At 38.4% G+C, this 24170-nt stretch overlaps 1 protein-coding gene across 8 annotated transcripts in view; it reads right to left on the bottom strand.

Moving 5' to 3' along the window:
- Positions 1–24170, bottom strand: part of slc36a4 (solute carrier family 36 member 4) — a 156178-nt gene that overhangs the window by 111202 nt on the left and 20806 nt on the right. For 6 of the 8 annotated variants that reach the window (XR_011342097.1, XM_069890840.1, XM_069890841.1 and 3 more), the window contains 6 exons: positions 17635–17758; positions 12357–12447; positions 10928–11016; positions 5707–5802; positions 5051–5089; positions 1305–1389 (listed from right to left, as the gene is read on the bottom strand). Coding sequence is in view for 7 of the 8 variants with exons in the window: in XM_069890840.1 (XP_069746941.1) it covers positions 1305–1389; positions 5051–5089; positions 5707–5802; positions 10928–11016; positions 12357–12447; positions 17635–17758 (524 nt within the window). In the remaining variant the exon portion in view is untranslated. Of the gene's footprint in view, positions 1–1304; positions 1390–5050; positions 5090–5706; positions 5803–10927; positions 11017–12356; positions 12448–15137; positions 15214–17634; positions 17759–24170 lie in introns of those variants that run through there. The other 2 variants (XM_069890844.1, XM_069890843.1) reach the window with 2 other exon arrangements.

Genomic DNA, 24170 nt, shown 5'->3' with positions numbered 1-24170 from the left:
GCCCTTTATGTCTGCTCATTTAACTGAGCACTTGCCTCATATCCCTTAATTGCCCCAAAAATCTGTCAACTACAGTCTTTACAGCCTTCTTAGACAAAGAATTGCAAAGATTTGTAACCCTCAAGGTGATCTTATCTTAATCCTGAATGGTTAACGATTCATTTTTGGACTATGTCTCTTTGTTCTTGATGTCAGAGCTAAGGGAAGTATCTTCTACCCTGTCAAGCCACATAAAGCTTTAGTGCATTTTAAAGAGATCACCTCTCATTCTCGTGCACAAGAGAATTAGACCCAGTCTGCTTCATAGCACAATTATCCATGCCAAAAATTAAATTGATCCACTTTCATTGCACTCCCTCTATTGGAAGTGATGAGACCAGACCTGAACATAATATTCTACTTTGTGTATACATGGTGCTTATACAAAACAGCAGATAGACATATTTTGTACTCAAATCCTCTTGAAATACAATCAGTAGTTTGCCTTTCTAATCGCACACTGCACTTGCATGTTAACTTTTGGCAATTCATATACAAGGACATCCAGTTTCCTCTGGCACCAACACATTACATGTTCCAGTATTTTTAAAACTAATTTCTCCCAAAATTTCCACATTATACTGCATTTCTCTTTAATTTGAGCTTTTTTGCCTATCTTTTAAATTTTGAAATCTGATTAAGACAACAATGACATACTCAATTTTGCAGCATTAACATACTGTGCTTTTTGGTTAAAAATAATCTAAAATTTTAAAGGGAGTTCAGATTTGAGATAACCACTGTTTACAGTTCTTTAATTTATTTACATGTTTACAGTGTATACAATTTATTTTTATCTATTAGTGGTAATTCTTCCGCACCCATAAGATAAAGGAATCTGAAGGTGGTATGAGATATCATTTATGTACTGTGACAAAATATCTGAAATCTAACTATATTTCAATTTGATCTGCCATCAAAACAACTTTGCCAATTTCTTTAGGGAAGGGGAAAAGATCAGCAGATTTTTACAAAACCTTTGCTATAGAAAGGGGGAAGTTCTTTTGGCTATGCTCATAATCTCTCTCTTTCTCCTTTTATTAAACTTTTGATTGTATGCTTTGAACATTCTCAAAAAAGGTTATTTTAATGCTTCTTGTTAAAGCAAAAATAAGTAAAAGTGATATTCTAAAGAAGAAAAAAGTTTATTTTTCCCACGTAAAGAATGTACTATGAAAGGAGTGTTCAATCTAAAACCTTTCACGGGAAATAAATGAGCCATCATTTTCATTCGTTCAGAACGATTTTAACCATTAGAAACTCACCTGTTTCATGTTAGCAGCAAGGAAAACAAAATAAACAGAGCAAAATCCCAGCTGTGTAATGATGAGGAAAAATTCTACAGTCATCCTAAAGAGAAAGTTGCACATCAATAAATACTGAAAATACAAATGTTACATTGAGAAAAATGGCAATATATATTATCTAACATGATTCCACAAATATCAGTTTGATAATTTATGTAATGTCGGAAGAGCAGTAATAAGTTTCTGAAAGATCTTGAATGCCTTTCATTATATAATGCTAAGGAATATGCTTCATGTACCCCTTTGGACAATTAGATGGGCAACCAATGCTGACCTTTTCAGCATCACCCAAATTGCCTAAATTAATTTAAAAATTGACCATGTAAATAGCAGTTCTAACTGTGCAATTATTATAGGTGGATTTTGGAGGAAAGCGTAGCCTCCTTGCCGGTCTGGAATATTGTCTGAAACTTATTCAGAAGTCACATCACCTGTCAATCAAGGTTGGACTCCGGCCACCCATTAATGAACGCCTTACCGTTGGCTCATTTAAATTACCTGGGGTCATTATTGGCTAGGTGCCCAGATCAGAAATGTATCAAACATCGACGCAAAGCACATTTCTCCGTCTCTGCCTCGCAGCCCAAGACACAGACATTACTCCACTTCATGTCGCTACTGTGGACATTGCTAGAAGTGTCGCAGGTAAGGTGTGCATTACACTGAAGCTGAGTCATAGTACTGCAATAGATCAGTACTTGTAGAGACCCACACCCCAGTTGGTACAGGGAACCAGGAATGTATGTGAAAATAGCATACAACGCCTAACTTTCCAGCTTCATATTTAGATCACACCCACAGAAAACTTCCATTAATTCTTCAAACATGACATGTCTAATTAGTTCTGCTACACATGAACTAAAGAACTTTTTTTTTCTGTAGCCATCAACTTTGAGTCATGGTCAACTTCTTCATGAAGCTGACAAGAAAATAGATTTGCAAAGCAAGACATCTTCCATCTCCCTGCCCTTTTAGCCAGCACTATCCTCCAACAATATCAAAGAATACAACAAACCTTGGAAAAAATAAGAACATGAACAGTACAGCACAGGAATATGCCCTTCAGCCTGTACAGAAAATTATGCAATCTAATGAATACAATCTGCCTGCACACTGTCTTTCTATTTCCTCCCTGTTCACACATCCTTAAATGTTACAATATACAGACAGGCGTCGGGTTACAAACGAGATCCATTCCTAAGTCTGTCTTTAAGTTGAATTTGTAGGCAAGTCAGAACAGGTGCATACGATTCTTATTTAGCTTCAGTTAGTCAAATGTTTGTCTTAGTTTACAGTATAAACACATAAATCTACTGGAGTCAATTTCTGGAAGTAGGCATCAAGGGAGGCAACATGATCCAACTGAAAATAGTAGACAGCGTTCTACTTCCTCGAGCCAACAAACCACTGAAGCCATACGTAGTCTGTTCCTAAGTACGAGTTGTCCGCAAGTTGGATATTTGTAACCCAGGGACTGCCTGTATTGTCTTTTGCCATGTCCTCTGGCAGAGTATTCCAAGAACCTGTGGCCTGCCTCACAAATCTCAATTAAAGTTTCCCCCTCTCACTTTAAACCTCTCCCTACTAGCATTTGACATTTCCAACCAGGGGAAGAAAGACTACCTTCTGCTATCTAAACCTCTCTCAATTTTGTACACTTTTATTGTCATCCTCAGCCTTTGATACACCAGAGAAAACAATCCAAGTTTGTCCAACTTCTTTCTGTAACTAATATTCTCCACTCCAGGCAACATGATAGTGAACTCTTATATACCCTCATTAAAATCTGTACAGACTGCCTGCATTGTGGTGACAATAATTCAAATGTGGCCTACATGACTTCCTAACTTTTATATTCCATGCCCTGATCGATGGAAGCAAGCATGCCACAAGCCTTCTTTATCCACCTTTTCCACTTGCATTACCACTTTTGGGGACCTATGATTTGCACCCAAAAATCCATCTATACATAAATGATCCTAAGAATCCTGCCATTAACTGTAGAACTTACACTGATTATTTGGAAGAGGGGACGGAGTGTAGTGTAGCCAAGTTTGCGGATTATACTAAATTGAGAAGAAAAGTAAATTGTACAGAGGATGTGGAGAGGCTGCAGAAGGTTATAATTAAGTTAGGTGAGTGGACAAAGGTCTGGCAGATGGAGTACAGTGTTAGTAAATGCAAGGTCATCCACTTTAGCAGAAAAAAATAGAAGAGCAGATTATTATTTAAATAGTGAAAAACTGCAGCATGCTATAGTGCAGAAGGATTTAGGAGCACTTGTGAATGAATTCCAAAAAGTTGGGTTGCAGGTACAACAGTTTATTAAGAAGACAAATGGAATGTTGGCCTTCTTCACTAGAGGAATTGAATTCAACAGCAGGGAGGTCATGCTGCAACTGTACAAGATACTAGTGAGGCCACATATGGAGTACTGTATGCAGTTCTGGTCTCCACACTTAAGGAAGGATATACTGGCCTTGAAGGCAGTCCAGAGAAGGTTCACCAGGTTGATCCCGGAGATGAGGAGGTTGACTTACAAGAAAAGACAAAATCGTCTACGATTATACTCTCGAATTCAGAAGAATTAGAGGAGATCTTATAGAAACATAAAATTATGAAAGGGATAAGATAGAGGCAGGAAAATTGTTTTCACTGGTAGGTGAGACCAGAACTAAGGGATACTGCCTCAAGATTCAGGGGAGAAGATTTAAGACAGAGATGAGGAATAACTGTTTTTCCCCTACAGAGTTGTGAATTTATGGAATTTTCTGCCCAGGGAAGCAGTTGAGGCTACTTCATTAACATATTTAAGGTTCAATTAGATATATATTTTTACATAAAAAAGGAATTAAGTGATATGGGAAAAGGCAGGTAGGTGGAGTTAAGTCAATTAATAGATCGGCCATGATCTTATTGAATGATGGAGCAGGTTCGACAGGCCAGATGGCCTATTCCTATGCTGGCCTCATCTGTGATGTCAGCCCTCAAAAATGAATGCATGAACAAACCTCACAGAAATACAATATGAAAAAGAGTTTGGAAATGGTATTTGTTTCAATAATATCAGACTAAATTCAATTTAATATATATCCTGCATCCAAATTATAAAAATTTTACATTTCCAAACATATTTCCTCACAGCATTTAGCTTTTAAATAATTGTTCACAAATGACAGGTCTCACTTCACCACCCCCCCCCACCCAGGACAAGACCAGTAGATAACAGAGCGGTTCCAGCAGCATGGGGGGATTAAGGGTAAGGAAGACAGTCATTGCTCCTGTACTCCCACATTGAGCCATCATCGTGAACCCCCTAACCCCGTTCGTGGCAGTGGCATGTCGCTTGGGGGGGGGGGTGGGGGGGGAGCGCGACTAAAGGCTGATACTTCCCGAGTGCTTGACACATCATTCACCACATCATTGCGGGGACAGGATCCCCCTTAAATCGTTGGGTTGGTGATTTACCAGGTAGGTCTGGCTGCGATTTGAAAGGTGCATCCTGCACCCACAGCCCAGTTATCACACCCAGGTCCCAGGAGAGCTTCCTGGGTACTGCAATTTGAAAGCACCTCGTGTCCTTTATATAGAAAAGTTAAAAATACATAAATGACATTTCAGTCTTGAGCCCTTAATCAAGGTATGGAAAAAAAATTTAAATGCTCATTAAGGATAAGTGTGCTTTTCGTAGTTCTATTACCTACCAAGTTAATTCAGATATTAGCATGGCAACCATAAGAAATCTGTAGGAAATGCACCATATTCTTCATATTAATTTCAAAGATTAATTTCATCACTGCCATTCCTCCACTTATTTTCATGTAACATATTGGACTCTCAACATGGGGAAACTTCTGGCTCTCCTGTCATCCACCCACGTTAGGGACAATTTATAGCATCCAAACACGACTCTGGAAAGCAAAGCAACTAGACAAGACCCACAGTCAGAGGGAGAATGTGAAAACCACACAGACAACATCCAAGATCAGGATCAAACCAGGTCTCTAAGCCAAAGAGGCCACAGTGCTAACAACTCTCCTTTGAATGAAGTTAAACAGGAAAGTCTCCAGCTACTGTGATTGTTGTGAATACAGACAAGTGCTGGAGAAACTCAGTAGGTCACGCAGCACATATGGGAAGCAAAGGGATAAAACCAACATTTCAGGGCCTAACCCCATTGTCAAAATGCAATACACTTGTGTATTGCATCATAACTCTCCTTCCATATTTTTAAATATTAACATTTATCAAAAGATTATATCAATTACAAGGTGTCAGTATTTCCAAACCAAAGCAAGTGTTCCAGTACTTTTTGTGGAACATCAAAGTCATTATTAACTATTGATATTGCCAATTTTACCTTCCCAATGGAGCTTTGCTTCGAAGACAAGAGAATGGTCCATACTCCATTGCAAATGTGACTGTGTCACCATAACTCAGACCGTGTTTTTTAAATCTGTTCATAAAAAAAATTCCAAAATAAAGAGATCACCATATATTTTAAAAATGCATTTTTACAACTGAATCACAGTATTTCAAAATAGCACTATCACAAGCACAAAAAATGTTTAGTCAGGTTTGCTTCACAGAAGCAAAAATGTATCCACTTTGACTGCAGTCAACAATGCAAACCAGGAGACAGGTTTCAATAAAATACATAAAAGCTAACATTTAGTCCCATGGAGATACCATTTGTTATTTTCTAACAATTTTAATCTCCTCTTTCATCTGCCTTGGTTACCCCTTTCCACCATCTCCCACTTCTATCACAAACATATTATGAACATTTTAATCACTAGATACCGATATGGGCCTCAGCTCCACCTTCCTTTTTATTGGCTATTTGGAGCAATACATGCGACAAGCCTACAAGCTCGGCTCCTCAACTCTTCCTCCTGTTTATTGACAACTATTTCTGTGCTGCCTCATGTATCCAAGATGAGCTCGTCGACTTTTTCTACCTTGCTACCAAATTCCACCCCAAACTCAAATTCACTTGGTCCATCTCCAGCAACACTCTCCCCACTCTCGATCTCTCTGTTTCCACCTCAGAAAACAACCTCTGGACAGTCATTTTCCACAAGCCCATCCACTCCCACAACTACCTTGACAACACCTCCACACCATGTAAAGATTCCATTCCTTTCTCATAATTCCTTCATCTCCATTGCATTTCCCCCAGGATGAGGTCTTCCATGGGAAATATCCAAAATGTCCTCCAATAAAAAACATGGCTTCCTCTCCACTCCCCATCAGCTCAGCCCTCAGCTTACATCTGCCCTGGCCCCCTACACGCACAAGGACAGGATTCCCCTTGACCTCACCTACCACCCCACTAGCCTCTGCATCCACCACATCATCCTCCACCATTTCCACTGTCTCCAACGTGATCTCACTACTAGATAGATCTTACCCTCTCCTTAACTCTCTGCCTTTCGCAGAAACCACCTCCTCTGTGACCCCCCTCATCCACTCCTGCCTTGGGGCCTATTCTTGTGACTGAAGAAAGTACTACACTTGCAGCCACACCTCATCCCTCACCACCATTTGGAGGTCTAAACAGTCCTTCCAAGTGAAGCAGCCCTTCACTTGTGAATCTGCAGGAGTCAGCTACTGATTCCGGTGTTCCCATTGGGTCTCCTCTACATCAGAGACATAATTTTCTAACCCAGTAAGTTGAAGAACCAACGAGGGAACAGGCTGGGTTCTGAGTAATGAGGAAGGGTTAGTTAACAATCTTGTTGTGCAAAGTCCTTTGAGCAAGAGTGACCACAATATGGTGGAATTTTACATTAGGATGGAAAGTGACAGGTTAATTCTATAACTCAGGTTCTGAACTTAAAGAAGGGTGACTTTGAGGGTATGAGATGCGAATTGATTAAGTTAGATTGGCAAAGTTACCTAAAGGATTAACTGTAGAAAGGCAATGGCAAGCATTTAAGGATCACCTGGATGAAATACAGTGTTTGTTCATCCCGGTTTGGAAAAAGAATAACTCAAGGAGGGTAGTACATCCTTGGATAACAAGGGAAATCAGGGAGAGTATCAAGTGTAAAGAGGAAGCGTATAGACTAGCCAGGAAAGACAGAATACCAGAGGATTGGGAGAAATTCAGAGTTCTACAGAGGAAGACAAAGGGATTAATCAGGAAAGGCAAGAGATTATGAGAGAAAGTTGGCAGGGAACATAAAAAATGACTGCAAAAGTTTTTATAGATATGTAAAGAGAAAGAGACGAGTAATGTGGGTCCCTTGCAGTCCGAAACAGGTGAATTGGTAATGGGGAACAAGGACATGGCAGACCAATTAAATAACTAGTTCAGTCTTCACTAGGGAAAATATGAATAATCTTCAGGAAATGATAGGGGACCATGGGGCTAATGTGACGGAAGGACTGGGAAAAATAAGTGTAAGTTATGAGGTTGTGTTGGATAAATTGAAGGGATTAAAGGCAGACAAGTCCCCAGGGTCAGATGGTCTGTATCCCAGAGGGCTAAAGGAAGTAGCCCATGAAATAATGGATGCATTGTTGATAAATTTTCAAACCTCTTTAGATTCTAGAGGAGTTCCTGAGGACTGGAGGGTGGCTAATGTAACTCCACTTTTTAAAAAGGGAGGGAAAGAGAAATCAGGGAATTATAGACCGGTTAGCTTGACATCGGTAATGGGGAAAATGTTAGAGTCAGTTATTAAAGATGAGATTGCGGCACATCTGGAAAGTGGTGAATTCACTGGTCAGAGCCAGCATGGTTTTATGAAGGGAAAATCATGTTTGACTAATCTTATTGAATTTTTTGAGGATGTAACTAGTAGAGTGGATAGGGGAGAACCAGTAGATGTGGTTTACCTGGATTTTCAGAAGGCTTTTGATAAGGTCCCACACAGCAGATTACTATACAAACTTAAGGCACATGGTATAGGGGATATGGTATTGAGGTAGATAGAGAATTGGCTGACAGATAGGAAGCAAAGAGTAGGAATAAACAGGTACTTTTCGGAATGGCAGTCAGTTACTAGTGGGGGTACCACAAGGCTCAGTGCTGGGACCCCAGTTATTTACGATATATATTAATGATTTAGATGAGGAAATAGAAAACAGAACTTCCAAGTTTGGAGACGACACAAAACTGGGTGGGATGTGTAGAGGCTGTTAAGAGTGTGCAGGGTGACTTGGACAGGTTGGGTGAGTGGGCAAATGCATGGCAGATGCAATATAATGTGGATATGTGTGTGGTTATCCACTTTGGAGGAAAGAATGGGAGGGCTAAGTACTATCTTAATGGTATCCAATTAGGAAAAGAGGAGATGCAAAGAGACCTGGGTGTTGCGGTGCATCAGTCATTAAAAGTGGGCAGGCAGGTGCAGTAAGCAGTAAAAAAGGCGAATGGTATGTTGGCGTTCATATCAAGAGGATTCGAGTTCAAGAGCACAGAGGTATTGATGCAGTTGGTGAGACCTCACCTGGAGTATTGTGTTCAGTTTTTGGTCTCCTTATCTGAGGAAGGACATCATTGCCATGGAGAGAGTGCAGAAAAGGTTTACCAGATTGATACCAGGGATGGCAGGATTTGCATATGAAGAAAGGCTAGAACGACTGGGCTTGTACTCGCTGGAGTTTAGATGATTAAGAGGAGATTTAATAGAAACGTTCAAAATTCTTAAAGGGTTTGACAGGCTAGATTCAGGAAAATTGTTCCCAATGTTGAGCAAGTCTAGTACCAGGGGTCACAGTTTAAGGATAAAGGGGAAGTCCTTTAGGACTGAGATGAGGAAGAATTTTTTCTTATGGAATTCTCTGCCACAGGAAGTGATTGAGGCCGGTTCCATAGCTATATTTAAGAGAGAGTTAGATTTAGTACTTGTGACTAGTGGGAATCGGGGGTATGGAGAGAGAGCTGGAACAGGGTACTGAGTAGATGATCAGCCATGATCAAAATGAATGGTGGTGTAAGCTTAAAGGGCCAAATGGCCTACTCCTACACCTATTTTCTATGTTTCTATGACACAGACTGGGAGTTTGCTTAGTTCAACATCATCACTCTGTCCACTGCAAGAGCAGAGATTTTGCAGAGGCAACCCATTTAATTTCCCTGCCCCATTCCCATGTCAACATGTCTGTTCATGGTCTCATGCACTGCCAAACTGAAACTACCTGCAAATTGAAGGAACAATACCTCATATTCCAACTGGGCACCCTCCAACCAGATGAAATTAACATCAATTTCTATGAGCACTTCCTAATCTCCCTCCCCCTTCCCTCCTTGCCTCTAGTCCTGTCTCTCTCCCAGTCTCCTTTCCTACAGCTTTGCAGTCAGAACCACCCATCCTCCGATCAATTCCCACCTTTCCTCTCCTTTTATCCATGTCCAATAACCATCTTTTGTCTATTAGCCTGTGCTCCCCCCTCCCCTAGTTCTTTTATTCAGGCTCCTACCTATTTTTTGCTCATTCCTTGAAGAAGGCCTCAGGTCCAAAACATTTGTTATACATCTTACCCCCCCCTCCCCCCCCCCCAATAGATGCTGCAAGACTTGCCAACTTCTCCTCCAGCATTTTTATGTATTTAATCACTATTTTAAAACTTATTTTAACTTTTCTGTTGCTTAATGAATGGAAATATTAGCCCTGCTTCTCTTCCGATAGATCTCTGGCATATTAAGGTGGACATTTGGAAGTATTATAGGAGGGCACTCAGCACCAGTCAAACACTAATAAAGGTCCTCATCCCTTTATCCGTGATTCCAAAATTGTGGGTGGGGAGAGCGCAGCAGCGCGCAGTGGGCAGGGAGAGCATGGACTAGCAGAGAGAGAGTGAGGAGAGAACATGGGCCAAAGAGCATGAAGGCCCAGCGGGGGCAAGGAGAGTCAAAGTCCACTGAGCCGCCAGGATCAGAAGGCAAAGGGACATGGGTGCTGAGCTCCACAGTCCAGGAGGAAGGAGGAGAGAAGCAAACCAATGCCAAGGAGAAGGGAGTGCTGGAGGGAGAGAATCTGAGGTGACGTTGAGGAGTGGCTGAGCCCCAACAACAGCAACAGCCAGGACTGAGTGAGGAGCAGACGATGGGCAGCCCTCTGATAGCTGAGCAGCAGCAAAGACACCAGATGATGGGAAGCAGCCCAAAAGCAGCCGAGTCAGGCCGAAAGGAGGCAGGCAAGGATGCAGCACAGCCCAGCAGAGTGAGCACTTTTTGTTTAAATGCAGGATTAATGGCTTATTTAATGTATTCGTTAACCCATAATCCCCCATGCAGCTAGAAATCTGGGGATTTCTCAGAGTGGTTCCAACTGAGTGGGGGAATTATGGGCAAAGAAGACAGCCATTGCTCATTGATCCGGCTTCAATGCGATGTCATTCCATCAAAAGGGCTTGTGTTTTGCACGAATCTGTACAGTTGCCATTTTAATTCCATAATCAAGAATAATCTAAATACCATGAAATGTCTGGTCCCAAAGATCTGGGATAAAACGATAATAAACTGTGTAGCCTTCAGCCTCCTTAACAAATATAGGACAACTTCCAAAATTAACAAAACAGCATGAAAAAAATAGAACTGATCATCTTAAAAGGAAATAAGGTTTTACCTGTGACAGAAGTGATGGCTACAACGCACTACAATGTGCATACAATGAATTGCCACTATTCCCATAATAACAAGGCTGACTGGTCCAAGCTGAAAGAAAAAGTAGCTTGTAAATTCATCAATATGCATCTCATCCATACAGTGAATTGCAAATGCAATTGTAAGCTCTCAAATACAGTGGTTTCCCCTTATCCACGATTTCACTTTCTGTGGTTTCAGTTATGTGCGGTGCAAAAATATTAAATGGAAAATTTCAGAATAAACTATTCTCAAGTTTTAAATTACATACTGTTCTGAGTAGTGTGATGAAATTTCATGCCGTTGAACCTGGGACTGAAATCATCCCTTTGTCCAGAGCATCCACGCTATATAAGCTATCTGTCACTTGATAGCTGTCTTGGTTATTAAATCGACTGCTGCAGTAATGCAGTGCTTCTTTTCAAGTAATTTTTTTAAAATACTGTTACAATTGTTCTATTTTATTATTAGTTATTGTTGTAATTTCTTATTGTGCCTAATTTATAAATTAAACCATCATAGGCATGTATGTCGAGGAAAAACATAGTATATATTTGAATTTATACATACAGCCCGATAACAGGCCGTTTCAGCCCACGAGTCCATGCCACCCAATTTACACCCTATTTATCCATATTAACCTACAACCTCCAGTATGTTTTGAATGGAGGGAAGAAACCGGAGCTCCTGGAGGAAACCCATGCAGACACGGGGAAAACATACAAATTCCTTACAGACAGGATCCCAATCCAGATCGCTGCCACTGTAAAGGCATTGCACTAATCGCTACGCCAACCAATAAAGTGTTCGGTACTATCCGTGGTTTCAGGCATCCACTGGAGGTCTTGCAACATATGCCCTGGAGATATAGGGGCTTACTGTAATTCTAGATTATATATTTCAAGTCAATTAATCTATTTTCCCATACAATTATCAAGTTCTCAAATTCAACAGTAAACAACATTTGACTTTTTGAAGCCATTAAACTCCTCAAATAATTAATCTTTTGACAAAGGTGGAAGACAAATCCCTAACATGGCAATCTTGCATATGAAACAGTGAATGTCATTTAAATCATTCCATCTCAAACGGAATTCCTTTTACATTAATTTTTTGGTCAAAACTCTTTACAACTGTGATAAACTGGATCATTCCAACATTTCCAATTTACATTTTTGAACCTTGAAATTATGTTAGGTTAGATTTTTTTTAAAAAAGGAGTAAATTGACACAATAATTAGCACAATAATTATGAATATCATGGAAAGTTAGGAAGCATTCTCCAACATTATTTAGTTTGGCTGCAAACATACAAATATTATTGAAATAAAATTGGCAAATTGTTCTTTTTGACTAATCCATTATTATTTCTCCAAAAACATTCTCTTTAGATAATACACCATAGATCTTACCATAAGACCTGCATTTTTAATTGCAAGTGGTAAACCTAGGAGTCCAGTTCCAATATTTCCCTTCAATAAATGAATTAGCGTTTGTGTGAATCTACAACAACAAAAAATAAACAAAAACACAATTACTGATCATCTTTTATTTTAATGCATCAGGTAATTGTCATTTGAATTGCATTTATAATTTAGTTTAGACTTTGTTGATTTCATTAAAAGACCTAGCAAGGAGCTGTATAAATTAGTACTGTACAGGTTTGAAGGCAGAATATCAATGAAGTGCAGATTCATGCAGTCAGGTACAAATAAATACAATAATTGACACAATGTCTTGCATGGCCTCGCATCATTTGAAAACAATAAATTACCTTTATTTTTGAAGCGAGATCTTTTCCAAGATTCAAAGAAACAAATTCACATTTTTTTTTAAATTTATTGAAATGGATACATGTACTAATTTAATAACAAGGTAAAATATTATAAACACTATAGCACGATATTTCAAAATTATATGCAAAATATAACAATAAATACAACAAACTTTAAAATACCGTGCAGGTTCTGATAGCTTAGTGGTTAGAGCGTTGGTCATGCAAACCAGGGGTCACGATTTCGTTCCTTGCTAAGGCCTCATTTCTGTGAGGGGCTCAGGACAAAGTGGTAACCCTCTAGCCCCTTTTCCACTGGCACCTTGTCCCAGGAATTAACCAGTTCAGAAAAAGGAAAGCAATCAGCACTCCAGCGTCAAATCACACCAGGGATTGAAGGCCTCTACCCCTAATCATATCCCTGGCATCAGATGACACCAGCATGCTGATTAAACCAGTGGAAAAAGATAAACCCACCCATTCCATTCAAAGGTAGACTCTCGATCTCCAGAGATGAGTTGTGTTCAGTGGAAAAGCAGTCAGTGTCTCAGTTAAAGGTGGCCCAGTGGAAACAGCACAAACAGCTTCCTATTCCAGGAGACTGTACAGCCAATTAACTGGGATGCCAATGGAAAAAGGGCTTCTATCTTCCTTACAGTACACAGTTAAAGAATTTCATGCATGTTACATTCTAAATGTAGTATTCCGTGACAATAATAGAACCTTTACCTTTACACCACTACAGCTGTCGTGCTAACAATCTGACAACACAGCTTTTAATAATTTACTAGCTGTAATTGCAACTTCCATGTTATTTACTCCAATTCCAGACACAATGCACCAACTGTTTATGGCATTTGTACAAATTAAGGAGACCTGCCCATAGTTTACTTTCAATGTCTGTCTTGGTTTGCCACAAACCACCCTTTTCTTTAAAAATACAAATGGTACAAGATCTTCCATGTCAATTAGTTGTGTCAATTTTCACTGAAGAGCTGTTTTGGGGAAGTCATCTGAAATTATTCATACCTTAAGTTCCTTAGATAAATTCCACTCACAACCCACCCACCACAGCTTTTTCAATTTGCAACCTGTTCTTTTCCTTTTTAAAAAAAATACAAACTAAGTTCCCAATCCCTCATAAGATGCCGGTAAAATATGTCAATTTTTGGTAAAACAAGAGTTAAATGAGTATCATTTACCAATGTTACTGACAACAGACCAACATCATCACAATAAATTTAACAATAACTTGGAGTGGGATCTTTGTTATATTGAGAGAATTCAGCTAATCACATCTAGTAGCCATTTAAACATCTAGATTTATGAATGTACCTGAAGAGCCCAAAAACATAAACAAGGAGATTGATGCCTACGGCCATACTAGCCTGAAAACGCCCGATCTCGTCTGAACAAGGAGATTGATAAGTGTTTTAATATATTATGCAAATTTAATCAACAAAAAATATGATCTAATGTTATGAGATCAAAAGTTCAGCCATTCTATTTCACAGTAATTACCAAGTGGATAATGCAAATTCAACATTTATTAAACATATCAGATTAATTATCCACTGACGAGCCCAACTTTTTCACCCTACGTGTGGCAGTCTTTGATTCAAAGATCGAATAACCCAATGACTAGCTCTGATCTTGAAATGCCTTGCCCTAAATACAGCTATTTGGTAAAAAATTTATCTTTCCCCAAAACAAAATGAACTTACACTACATTTCTTCACATTCAGACATCTTAAACAACTCTTAGCTACCTATCTGAATACTACTTCATAGACTGGTCAAAATAGCATGCCAACATTTTGTTCCAACATCTGTTTTGGCAATATTGTTTGAAATATCAAACAATATTGCCAAAACAATGATCTTCCTATGAAGAAGTCAAGGATCAAATTGCAGAGATGGGCTCAGAGGCCCAGAGTTTGGAGCTTGCTAACCAGCACTGAGGGAATAATGGCATTGAAGGTTGAGCTGTAGTCGATGAAGAGCAGCCATGTGTACGAGTTGCTGATTTCTAGCTGAATGGAGAGCCAATGATACTTTGCCTACTGTGGAGTGATTGCGTCGATATGACCTTACTTTGTCTACTGTGGAGTGATTGCGTCGATATGCGCTTACTTTGTCTACTGTGAAGTGATTGCGTCGATATGCGCTTACTTTGTCTACTGTGGAGTGATTGCGTCGATATGACCTTACTTTGTCTACTGTGGAGTGATTGCGTCGATATGCGCTTACTTTGTCTACTGTGAAGTGATTGCGTCGATATGCGCTTACTTTGTCTACTGTGAAGTGATTGCGTCGATATGCGCTTACTTTGTCTACTGTGGAGTGATTGCGTCGATATGCGCTTTATAGTGAGTCCAGATCTCTGTTTAGGTAAGTATTAATTCTGGCCATGACCAACCTCTTAAAGCATTTCATCACAGCAGATCTTAGTGCTATTGGACGACAGCCGTTGAGGCATCTCACTGCTCCTCTTGGCCATAGGATAATTGATGCCCCTTTGAAGCAGGTAGGAACCTCCAACTACAGCAATGAGAGATTGAAAATGTTCATGAATGGTCGGGCTAGTTGGTTGGCAAAGATTTTCAGCACCTTGCCAGGTACGCTATCAGGGCCAGACACCTAGCGAGGGATGACCCTCTTGAATGATGCTCTAATAACGGCCTCAGAGACAGACATCACAGGCCCTTAGCCTTTTCAGGAATTCTCATAGGCACTGTTGAGGCCTCCTTCTCAAAGTGGGCATAGACATTCAGTTCTTCCAGTAATGAAACATCACAGCCATCTATGGTGTTCACCTTCACTTTGTAGGATGTAATGGACTGCACTCTCTGACATAGCTGGCGTGTATCTGTCGCTACCTTCCTCCGGAATTGCTTTTTTGTTGTAGAGTTAGTCTTCTGCAGGTTGTACCTAGACCAAAAGAGATCTGCATCTCCGGCCTCAAACGCCCTTAATCTCACCCTCAGCAGAATGCAAATGCTCTGATTCATCCAAGACTTCCGGTTGGGTAACTCCCAGTATGTGCACATGGGCACACACTCGTCCACGCAGGACTTGAAGTCTGTGATGCCTGTTGCATATTCATTCAGGTCTGAGGAAGGTCCTGAATATGGTCCAGTCCATCGATTCAAAGCAATGCTGCAGGTAATCCATGCCCCTTGACTGCACTCTTGCTGTCTTCCCCACCGGTGCTTGTACGCCAGGAGTACAAATAAACCCAGGTAATCAAAGTAAAAACAAAATGCTGGAGAAACTCAAAAGGGCAGTATCTTCTATTGTGCAAAGATAAAAAAAATACATACCTTGTAGCGACAGCTACTGCAATTGAAAGCAAACCAAAGGTCAGTGTGAGTTTCAGTTCCAACTGACTTTATGCGAATGCCCATGCGTGTATTTAAGGGCAGGCGCAAGCCTCGCCCCACGTCGGCATTGACGTTACCACACTGCCGAAAAGCGCACGCTGCAGCCAAGGCCACAATGCACTCCCAAAACCTGACAGCGGCTGTCCCACTATCGTGGCCGTGACACACAGGACCAGTTTGCCTATGTATTGATGTGCGCCGCCACAAACTGACATTTCAGGCTTGAACCTTTCATCAAGGCTGCCTCAAGAAAGTAGCCACCGTAAAAGGACCCCAGCATCCTGGTCACAACCTTTTCCTTTGCTGCCTTCAGACAGAAAGTGCACAAGCCAGAAGACCAACATTTATGTCCAAAAACACTTTCTTTCCAACAGAAATTCCCCTTGTTACACTCTGACCACAAAAGGACTGTCTGCACTCTTCCTGTCACTTTTTATGCACCAGGGTAGCTCAATATTATTGATATTTTCGTGTGTAATAATTATCTTTGTAAATTCAATTTAGCATTATATGGTTGCTTTATAGCTTTTTTTAAAACAAAGTACCTCTCCAGCTGCAGCAAGTAGGAACTTTTGGGCTTATGTACAGTATGTTGCACAAGATAAACTCATTATCATTATCAAAAACCAGCATTTTGCATGACTCATCAACTCAACTATAAATAGGGGCCAAAGGCTACTGTCACATGCACTATTCTCTGTGGAACACATTCTGTACTTTAAAAAATTGCTCAATCTTTATGCATGGATGAACCAAGGTAGACCGAGTAACCCAATGACTAGCTCTGATTTTGAACTGCCTTGCCCTAAATAAAGCATTGGAGACAATTTTTTAATAAAACACTGCAAAATCATTTTCACCTGTCATCTTTCAGCACAGTTGTCTATGAATCTAAAATGTTTCAAGTCTGGCTCATTTCTCCACTTGTTTAGGGGAAGAGGGCTCAATGAAATCTTAAAAAATACTTACAATATTCACATCGAGTTAAATTTTCCATCGAGTGAGAGACAAAACTCAAAAGTGTCTTAACATCCAGTTAGAAAATACCATTTTTCTCCAAGATTAGCAATCATTTTAAATTTGTTAAATACCTACCATCTCTGAATTTGCAGAGACCACTGAATATTTGATTTTCTAAATATTCCCTCACTAATGACCTTTCATAGTTTGATTTTTGAATATTGCATAAACCATGCATTATAACTACATAATGTAGTTTAAAAATCATAAACTAAAACAAGTTAGAAAAAATATTATCTTGACATCTTGGGAATGATTTGAGGATATTCACATAATATCCTCAAATCATTCCCAAAACAGCAAAATGCTTTTTTTTTTAATTTTGAAGCCATTTAGAGGGCATCTTTTACAAATATGAAAAAGGCCAGTTAATGTGTGTGGTACTGAGGATTCAAAGTGTTAGGAAATGTAAACCTAGAATACAATAACATTTTCCTTCAGAATAAAAAAAAGTAATCTTAAAGACATTAAAATTGAAAAATACAAAGGTAAATGAAAGTAACATGAACTTACGAGATGCCCTGTTCATGCCCAGTTTTCTGCAAGTGTAAACCTGTTAGTTCAGATTCCTGTTCTTCATCTGACACTTCTTCTGAAGTATGAGTCACCTCTATAAGAGGATTCATAACTTCCATGTCTGGAACACCAAAATATTACTGCATTAGTTTTTTTGTTAATACTTGCAAGATATGAATTTAGGCATTGCACAATTACAAAACATATACATCAAAAAGAACTGGAAAAAATATTGCAGGTTATTATATCATTCATATCTATTCAGAAAGAAAATTAGCCCACGAGATTCATTTTTTATACATTTGACAGGTAGTGGTAAGTTGGACAAGGCAGAGGGAGCCAATTTAGATATTTTGGTGAGGATTGGGTGGGAAAAATTAGTGAATCAGAGTCACAAAGAGAGTGGTCTCTCCAGAAGGCATAAAGAGGTTAGAAGGGGAATTTATGACTGGTGGTGGGATCACATTGAAGCTGACAGAAATGTGTGCTGGATGCAGAGGCTAACAGGGTAAAATGTAAGGACCAATGAAGGGAGGCAGTTAAGAGCAAATGTGCAGGAAATTAAGGAATAAATAGTATAAAGAGTAAATATTAAGGGATTTACCGTTTCTGAAATTGGGGAAGTCACCTAGGTAAAATATGTCAGAAGCTGTTCAAAGCACCCTAGAAGGAAATTATGAAAATCCTATGCCATTTTACAGTAAAACCCTGGTATCCAGCACCTTTGGGGATTGGTGCTTGCCAGTTAAGTGAAATTTCCAGTTGCTTGAAATTGTGTGATGCGTGATTGGCAAACTACCAATGAGGTGCCCCAATTTTAAACTTCTGTATTTTTTACCTATTTATTTTCCACAATTATTTTGATGGTTACTGGAGGCTTCCAGTTTCTTGAACCCCAGATAACAAGTTTTTTTTTTACTGTACTCCATTTATTAAACTTCATCTCACTCAATGAATCAATCAGCCATAACCTCATTAGTTTGCCAAACACTAATTCACCTGTATAAGTGCCATGTACTTCCAAAGTTTTTTTATTATTAATGGTGTGCTCATTGCATTTATTGAACACTGTAGAAAATACAATGTACAGTAATGCACAGTAAATACAAAATCTTTCAAACTCCTCAGCCTATTCCCGTGCCCAATGCAATTCCCCTGCTTCATATGCCCACTCAGATATTGACCCCTCTATATTTATTTTAATTTACTTAAACTATGTCTTAAGTATGTCTCATAAGATTCCTTGTTTACTTTTTAACTGCATTTTTTTAATTACAGTCATCTTTTCCAAAATTGCAAAACCTTAGTGTGTAACACCTTTTTGGGGGGAGAAAAGGTAACATTATGTGCTTAATTTATAAATTTATTAGTTTTCCCTTCATTTTGGATGGACACTAATACTTGTAGGTGACGAGCAAAGAAAATTTTGTTTGAAAGTCTTAGTTAATTATGTACATTATACAATATGCACCAAAATTCTTAATTTCTGAAATAGGTACTTCACAAAAAGACCAAAATAGTATACACAAGCTGAATTTAAAAAAAACGATAAATGCAAATGGAAGATAGATCATATTCTGGTGTCATTGTGCAAAAAGTGAGTGTAGTAATGCAGACAGTCATTTTGTGAGCATTTCAGAGCAGTCCACGACTAGTGTAACAAGGAGAGATTCAGAAGCCTTATAGCTGTTGGAAAGAAACCGTTTTTGAATCTAGAGGTACTGGTTTTCAGGTGTCCATACCTTTTCCTGAAGGTAGCAGTGAAAAGAGGTTGTGACCAGATTGATGGAGGACATTTATGATGGCTGCCTTCTTGAGGCAATACCTTACAAAGATTCATTCAGTGGATGGAATGTCGGAACCTGCAATTGGCCTGCACGTTTGTTACCTTCTGGAGCCTTCGGTGTTCCTGGATGAGCAATATCTCATTTTTCATCCAGATATGCTGAATCTTTTGGTTCAATATCAGATTCTTTATTTAATATTTTATTTAAAGTTATCATAAAAGATAATTAAAATAGATCAAAACAAACATGGTTAGAAATAGAGAAAAAAAAGGAAAAAACCCTCCCTCTACACCTCCCCAACCCCTTATACTAATCAACCCACCCTCTCCCAACATCCCAACCCTTAACCTCTAAAATCCCACTAACCCTTAAAAAGAAAAAAAAGAAATGAAAAAAAAAAACGTTGAGGAGAAATAACCAAAAATAGCACAGTAACTAATCATTGTGCGATGGGGATATCCTGCCACATACAGGTTCAGATCCTTTAAATTTTAAATCCATACAATCCAAATAAGGGCTCCAAACCTTCCGAAAAATAAAATATTTATCTCTCAAATTATGTTATTTTCTCCAAAGGAATACAAGATCTCAATTCTAAATGCCATCTTTGTAAATTAAGTTCTTTTATAAATCCTTTCTTTCCACCTTGCTGACTTAACATTTCAAATTTTGATTCCTTTAGAAGCTCCAATTTTCTGCAATGAAAGTCATGCAACAACGATTTGATTTGATAATAACAAAATAGTGTATGGGTTAGTACAGGTTACACAACCCTTTATCCGGAACCCTTGGGGGACAGTGTGATCCAAATTTTGGATTTTTCTGGACTTCAGAACAAAAGCCAGCTGCCCCAGATTTAAGCCCACCCGAATTGTGCTGCCTTATCCATCCCTTCCAGTCGCGCTGGCGTCTCTCTCTCCCCCCCGCCCACCTGAGTCACGCTGGCGTCCCTCTCCCCCCACCCATCCAAGTCATGCTGCACCTCTCTCCCCGCCTCACCCACCCAAGACGCAGTGCCGTATCTATCCTAGCCAGAGTCTCACTCCCACCGCCCGCCCGGCTCTCTTCCCCCACCCGCCCGAATCATGCTGCCATCTCTCTTCCCCGCCCGCCTGAGTCATACTCCCATCTCTCTTACCCTCCGCCCACCCAAGTTGCACTGCCGTATCTATCCTCGCCCGAGTCTCACTCCCACCGCCCGCCCAAGTCGCACTGCTGTCTCTCTCTCCCCCTACCTGCCTGAATCGCGCTGCTGTCTCTCTCCCCCATGCCCAACCTACTCACGCTGCTGTCTCTGTCTCTCTCCCTCCCTCCGCTGTACCAGCACCAGCAAAAAAAAAAAGCCAGATTTTGGAGCTTTCCGCATTTTAGATATCCAGATTCTCTCAAATGAAAGATAACAACTCAATTCATAACAATTATTCACTGTCTTAATACCTTTCTGATCCCAAATCTTAAAAAGTTTATTATTAATCGTAAAGGGAAAAATATGATTCTGATACAAAGGAGTAAATCTAGGCAAATCATTAAAATTTCTTAGGTACTTTACACGGAATAGGTTGGAAAATATATTGAAGTCTTGGGAATATACTCATTTTAATACAATTCAATCTGCCTATTAAAAGTTATTGGTAAGCCTTTCCATCTAATTAAGTAATTTTTAAATTTAGAAAATAAGGGTAAATAATTTAATGCATATAAATGTTTTATTTGTCTATCTATTTTAATAACTAAATATTTAATTTGATCAGTCCATTTAAATTTTACAAAATCTTTACAAGAATAATCTGCATCAGACAATGGCATAAATTCACTTTTCTCCCAATTAACTTTGTACCCAGATAATTCCTCATATTCCCTTAATCTATCCTGTAAAACTTTCCACGACTTTCTTAGTTTTGCTAAATAAATCAACACACCATCCACAAATAAATTAATCTTCAATTCATCCAGACCCTTTGTAATACCCTTTATCTCACTATCTTGCCTTATTAACTGTTCTAAAGGTTCAATCTCCAATGCAGGTAACAAAAGACAACCTTGCCTTGTTGATCCCTCTAACCTAAAAAGATTCAGATAAAAGTCCATTTGTCACAACTCTAGCCATAGTCTGTTTATATATTGCCTTAATCCAACTTATAAATAATGGTCCAAATCAATTTTTTTTCCAAATTCAACTCTATCAAATGCTTTTTCAGCATCAAATGATAAGACTATTGGTAAATTGTATTTCTCCTGTGAAGCATTAATTAAACTAGTTAACTTAATTATATTAACTGCCAAATAATGGTGTTCAATAAATCCTGCTGTTCAATATGAATTAACTTTGGTAAAAATTGAGTTAATCTATTGGCTAGAACTTTAGTTACAAATTTATAATCAACATTTAACAATGAAATTGGGTCTACAAGATCCTGTGTTCAAAGGGTCTCTATCTTTCTTAAGTATAACTGTAATAATAACTTGTGAAAAAGAATCTGGTAAAGATTGTGTCTCTCTAGCTTATTCTAATACTTCACTAAAAAATGGTAATAAAAACTCCTGAAACCTTTTATAAAATTCTCTAGTAAACCCATCCTCTCCTGGAGACTTACCATTAGGCATTGATTTAAGAGCTAAAGAAACTTCTTTAATATCTATTGGCTTCTCCAATTTCTCTCTCATTCAATCATTTAAAAAAAGGTCATCACAATTTACTTAAAAATCTATCAGTTTTATCTTGATCTTGTTCAACTTCTGAAGTATACAATTTCTTATAAAATTCTGTAAACTCCTCATCAATAGAGGTTTATAAGAAATATTTGATTTTTTTCTAATAGCATTTATTGTCCTAGATACCTGTTCAGATTTTAACTGCCATGCTCAGCCTATGTCCACTTTCACCTAATTCATAAAATCTGTCTAGATCTTTGCAATCAATGTTCAAATCTATAAGTTTGCAATTTATTATATTTAAATTCCTTAGAAGTCAATTGTGCTTTTTTTTTAACCTTTTTCAAATGGATTTCTTAGTAGTTCCTTTTCCAAAATATTTCTTTCTTTCTCTAATTTATCTGTTTCAGCTAAATATTGCTTTTAAAGTTTCAATGTAAAACTAATATGACCTCTCAAATATTCTTTTAATCCATCCCATAATACAAATTTACTATCCACTGACTCTCTATTTATATCTAAAAACTGTTGTATTTATTCAGTAATAAAATTATAAAATTCAGAATTTTTTAATAAAGGATTAAATCTCCAACAATATGTAGAATTCATTTTTTTTCATTTTTGTATCTGTCAATAAATAATCCGACAAAATTCTAGATTTATATTCACCAATACCACATTGCCTTGTAACTGAGCTGATAACATTAAAAAAATCAATTCTAGAATAAATATCATATTGAGCTGAAAAATACAAATAATCTCTCTCTTTCGGGTTCAATTTCCTCCATATCTCAATCAAATACACTTCCTTCATCAAGGATATCAATTTTTTCACCATCTTTGTTCTAATTGTTATTTTATCAGATTTATCAACTAAAGGATCTAAACAATTAAAATCACCTCAAATCATAACTTGATCAAAAGATATGTTAAATTTTTTTAAAAACTTATTGAAAAAACATCTCATCAATATTTGGTGCATAAATATTCACATGTCCAAAAATCTGAAAAAAAAAATACAATTTATTATCAAAACTCTTCCCCAACTCGCATATAGATTCTGAACTAAATGACAAATGTTTATTAACTAATATTGCCACACCTCTAGATTTTGAATTAAGTGTTACGAGCCCAATGGACCCCAAAACCCAGCAGCAATAGTCATTCACCAAGATAAGTAGTTACTTAAACAAAAGTTGTTTTTAATCATCTTTAAACATGAAAACAAAATCAAACTTTAAATTATCTCTAGTAACTTAACTAAACCCAACTTAACCCCCTTCTAATTCTAAACGCACGCGTATATGTGATGTGTGTGTGTGTGTGTAAATATAAGAAAAGTTATTTGGTTCACAGTTCAATCTCACTTCTCATTCTTCAAAGTTCACTGGTTGCAGGCAATTATTATACTGTGCACAGAATTTAACATGCATAAAATTCACCAGGTTTTGGTGCTCAAAAGGTAAATGTTTACTGCTCAGAAAGGTTCTCGTAGGGTTTGCAGAGAGAGATTTGTTGTTCCAGGATTTCCACAACTGAGGTCCCACCATTAGTCACCTCAATGTCTTGCTGATGAAACTTGCCCCATCAGGGTTCTCCAGATGAAAACCTCTTTCTTTCAGACTACCAGAGAGTTCCTTTCTGTTCCCCTTATTCCAAGAGAAACATCAGACAGATGGCTCTCTCTCTCTCTCTCTCTCTCTCTCTCTCCAACTTCCATAAAGCCCATGTGACTCTCTCACTTGCAAAACCCCTGACCTTCTCCAGCAAACAATAGGAGTTAGTCTTCTTGGTCAAGCTGTTGTCTTTAGGTAAACAAAAACCCAGGAGTGACCTTTATGTGCACTCTGCCAAAACCCTTGCAAAGAGCTTTTAACGGCCAGAGCATCTCCTGCTTGTTGCTTTAATTATGTCATTTCAATTAGCACCTACTTGTGAAATGTGCACAGCATTCTCCATAGTTTCTGTAAATTCACTGAATGTGAATTCTTCAATATTTCAAATAAGATCGGTTTTAAAGTGTGCGTATATATGTAACCTACTCTAATTTTACCAATTTATCTCCCAAATATTCCATTACAAAAGCAGCAAAAA

This window comes from Narcine bancroftii, chromosome 7, assembly GCF_036971445.1.
Source record: "Narcine bancroftii isolate sNarBan1 chromosome 7, sNarBan1.hap1, whole genome shotgun sequence".
NCBI classification, from domain to species: domain Eukaryota; kingdom Metazoa; phylum Chordata; class Chondrichthyes; order Torpediniformes; family Narcinidae; genus Narcine; species Narcine bancroftii.
The sequence above is the reverse complement of the archived record's forward strand: the minus strand, read 5'-3'. Positions and strand labels throughout refer to the sequence as shown.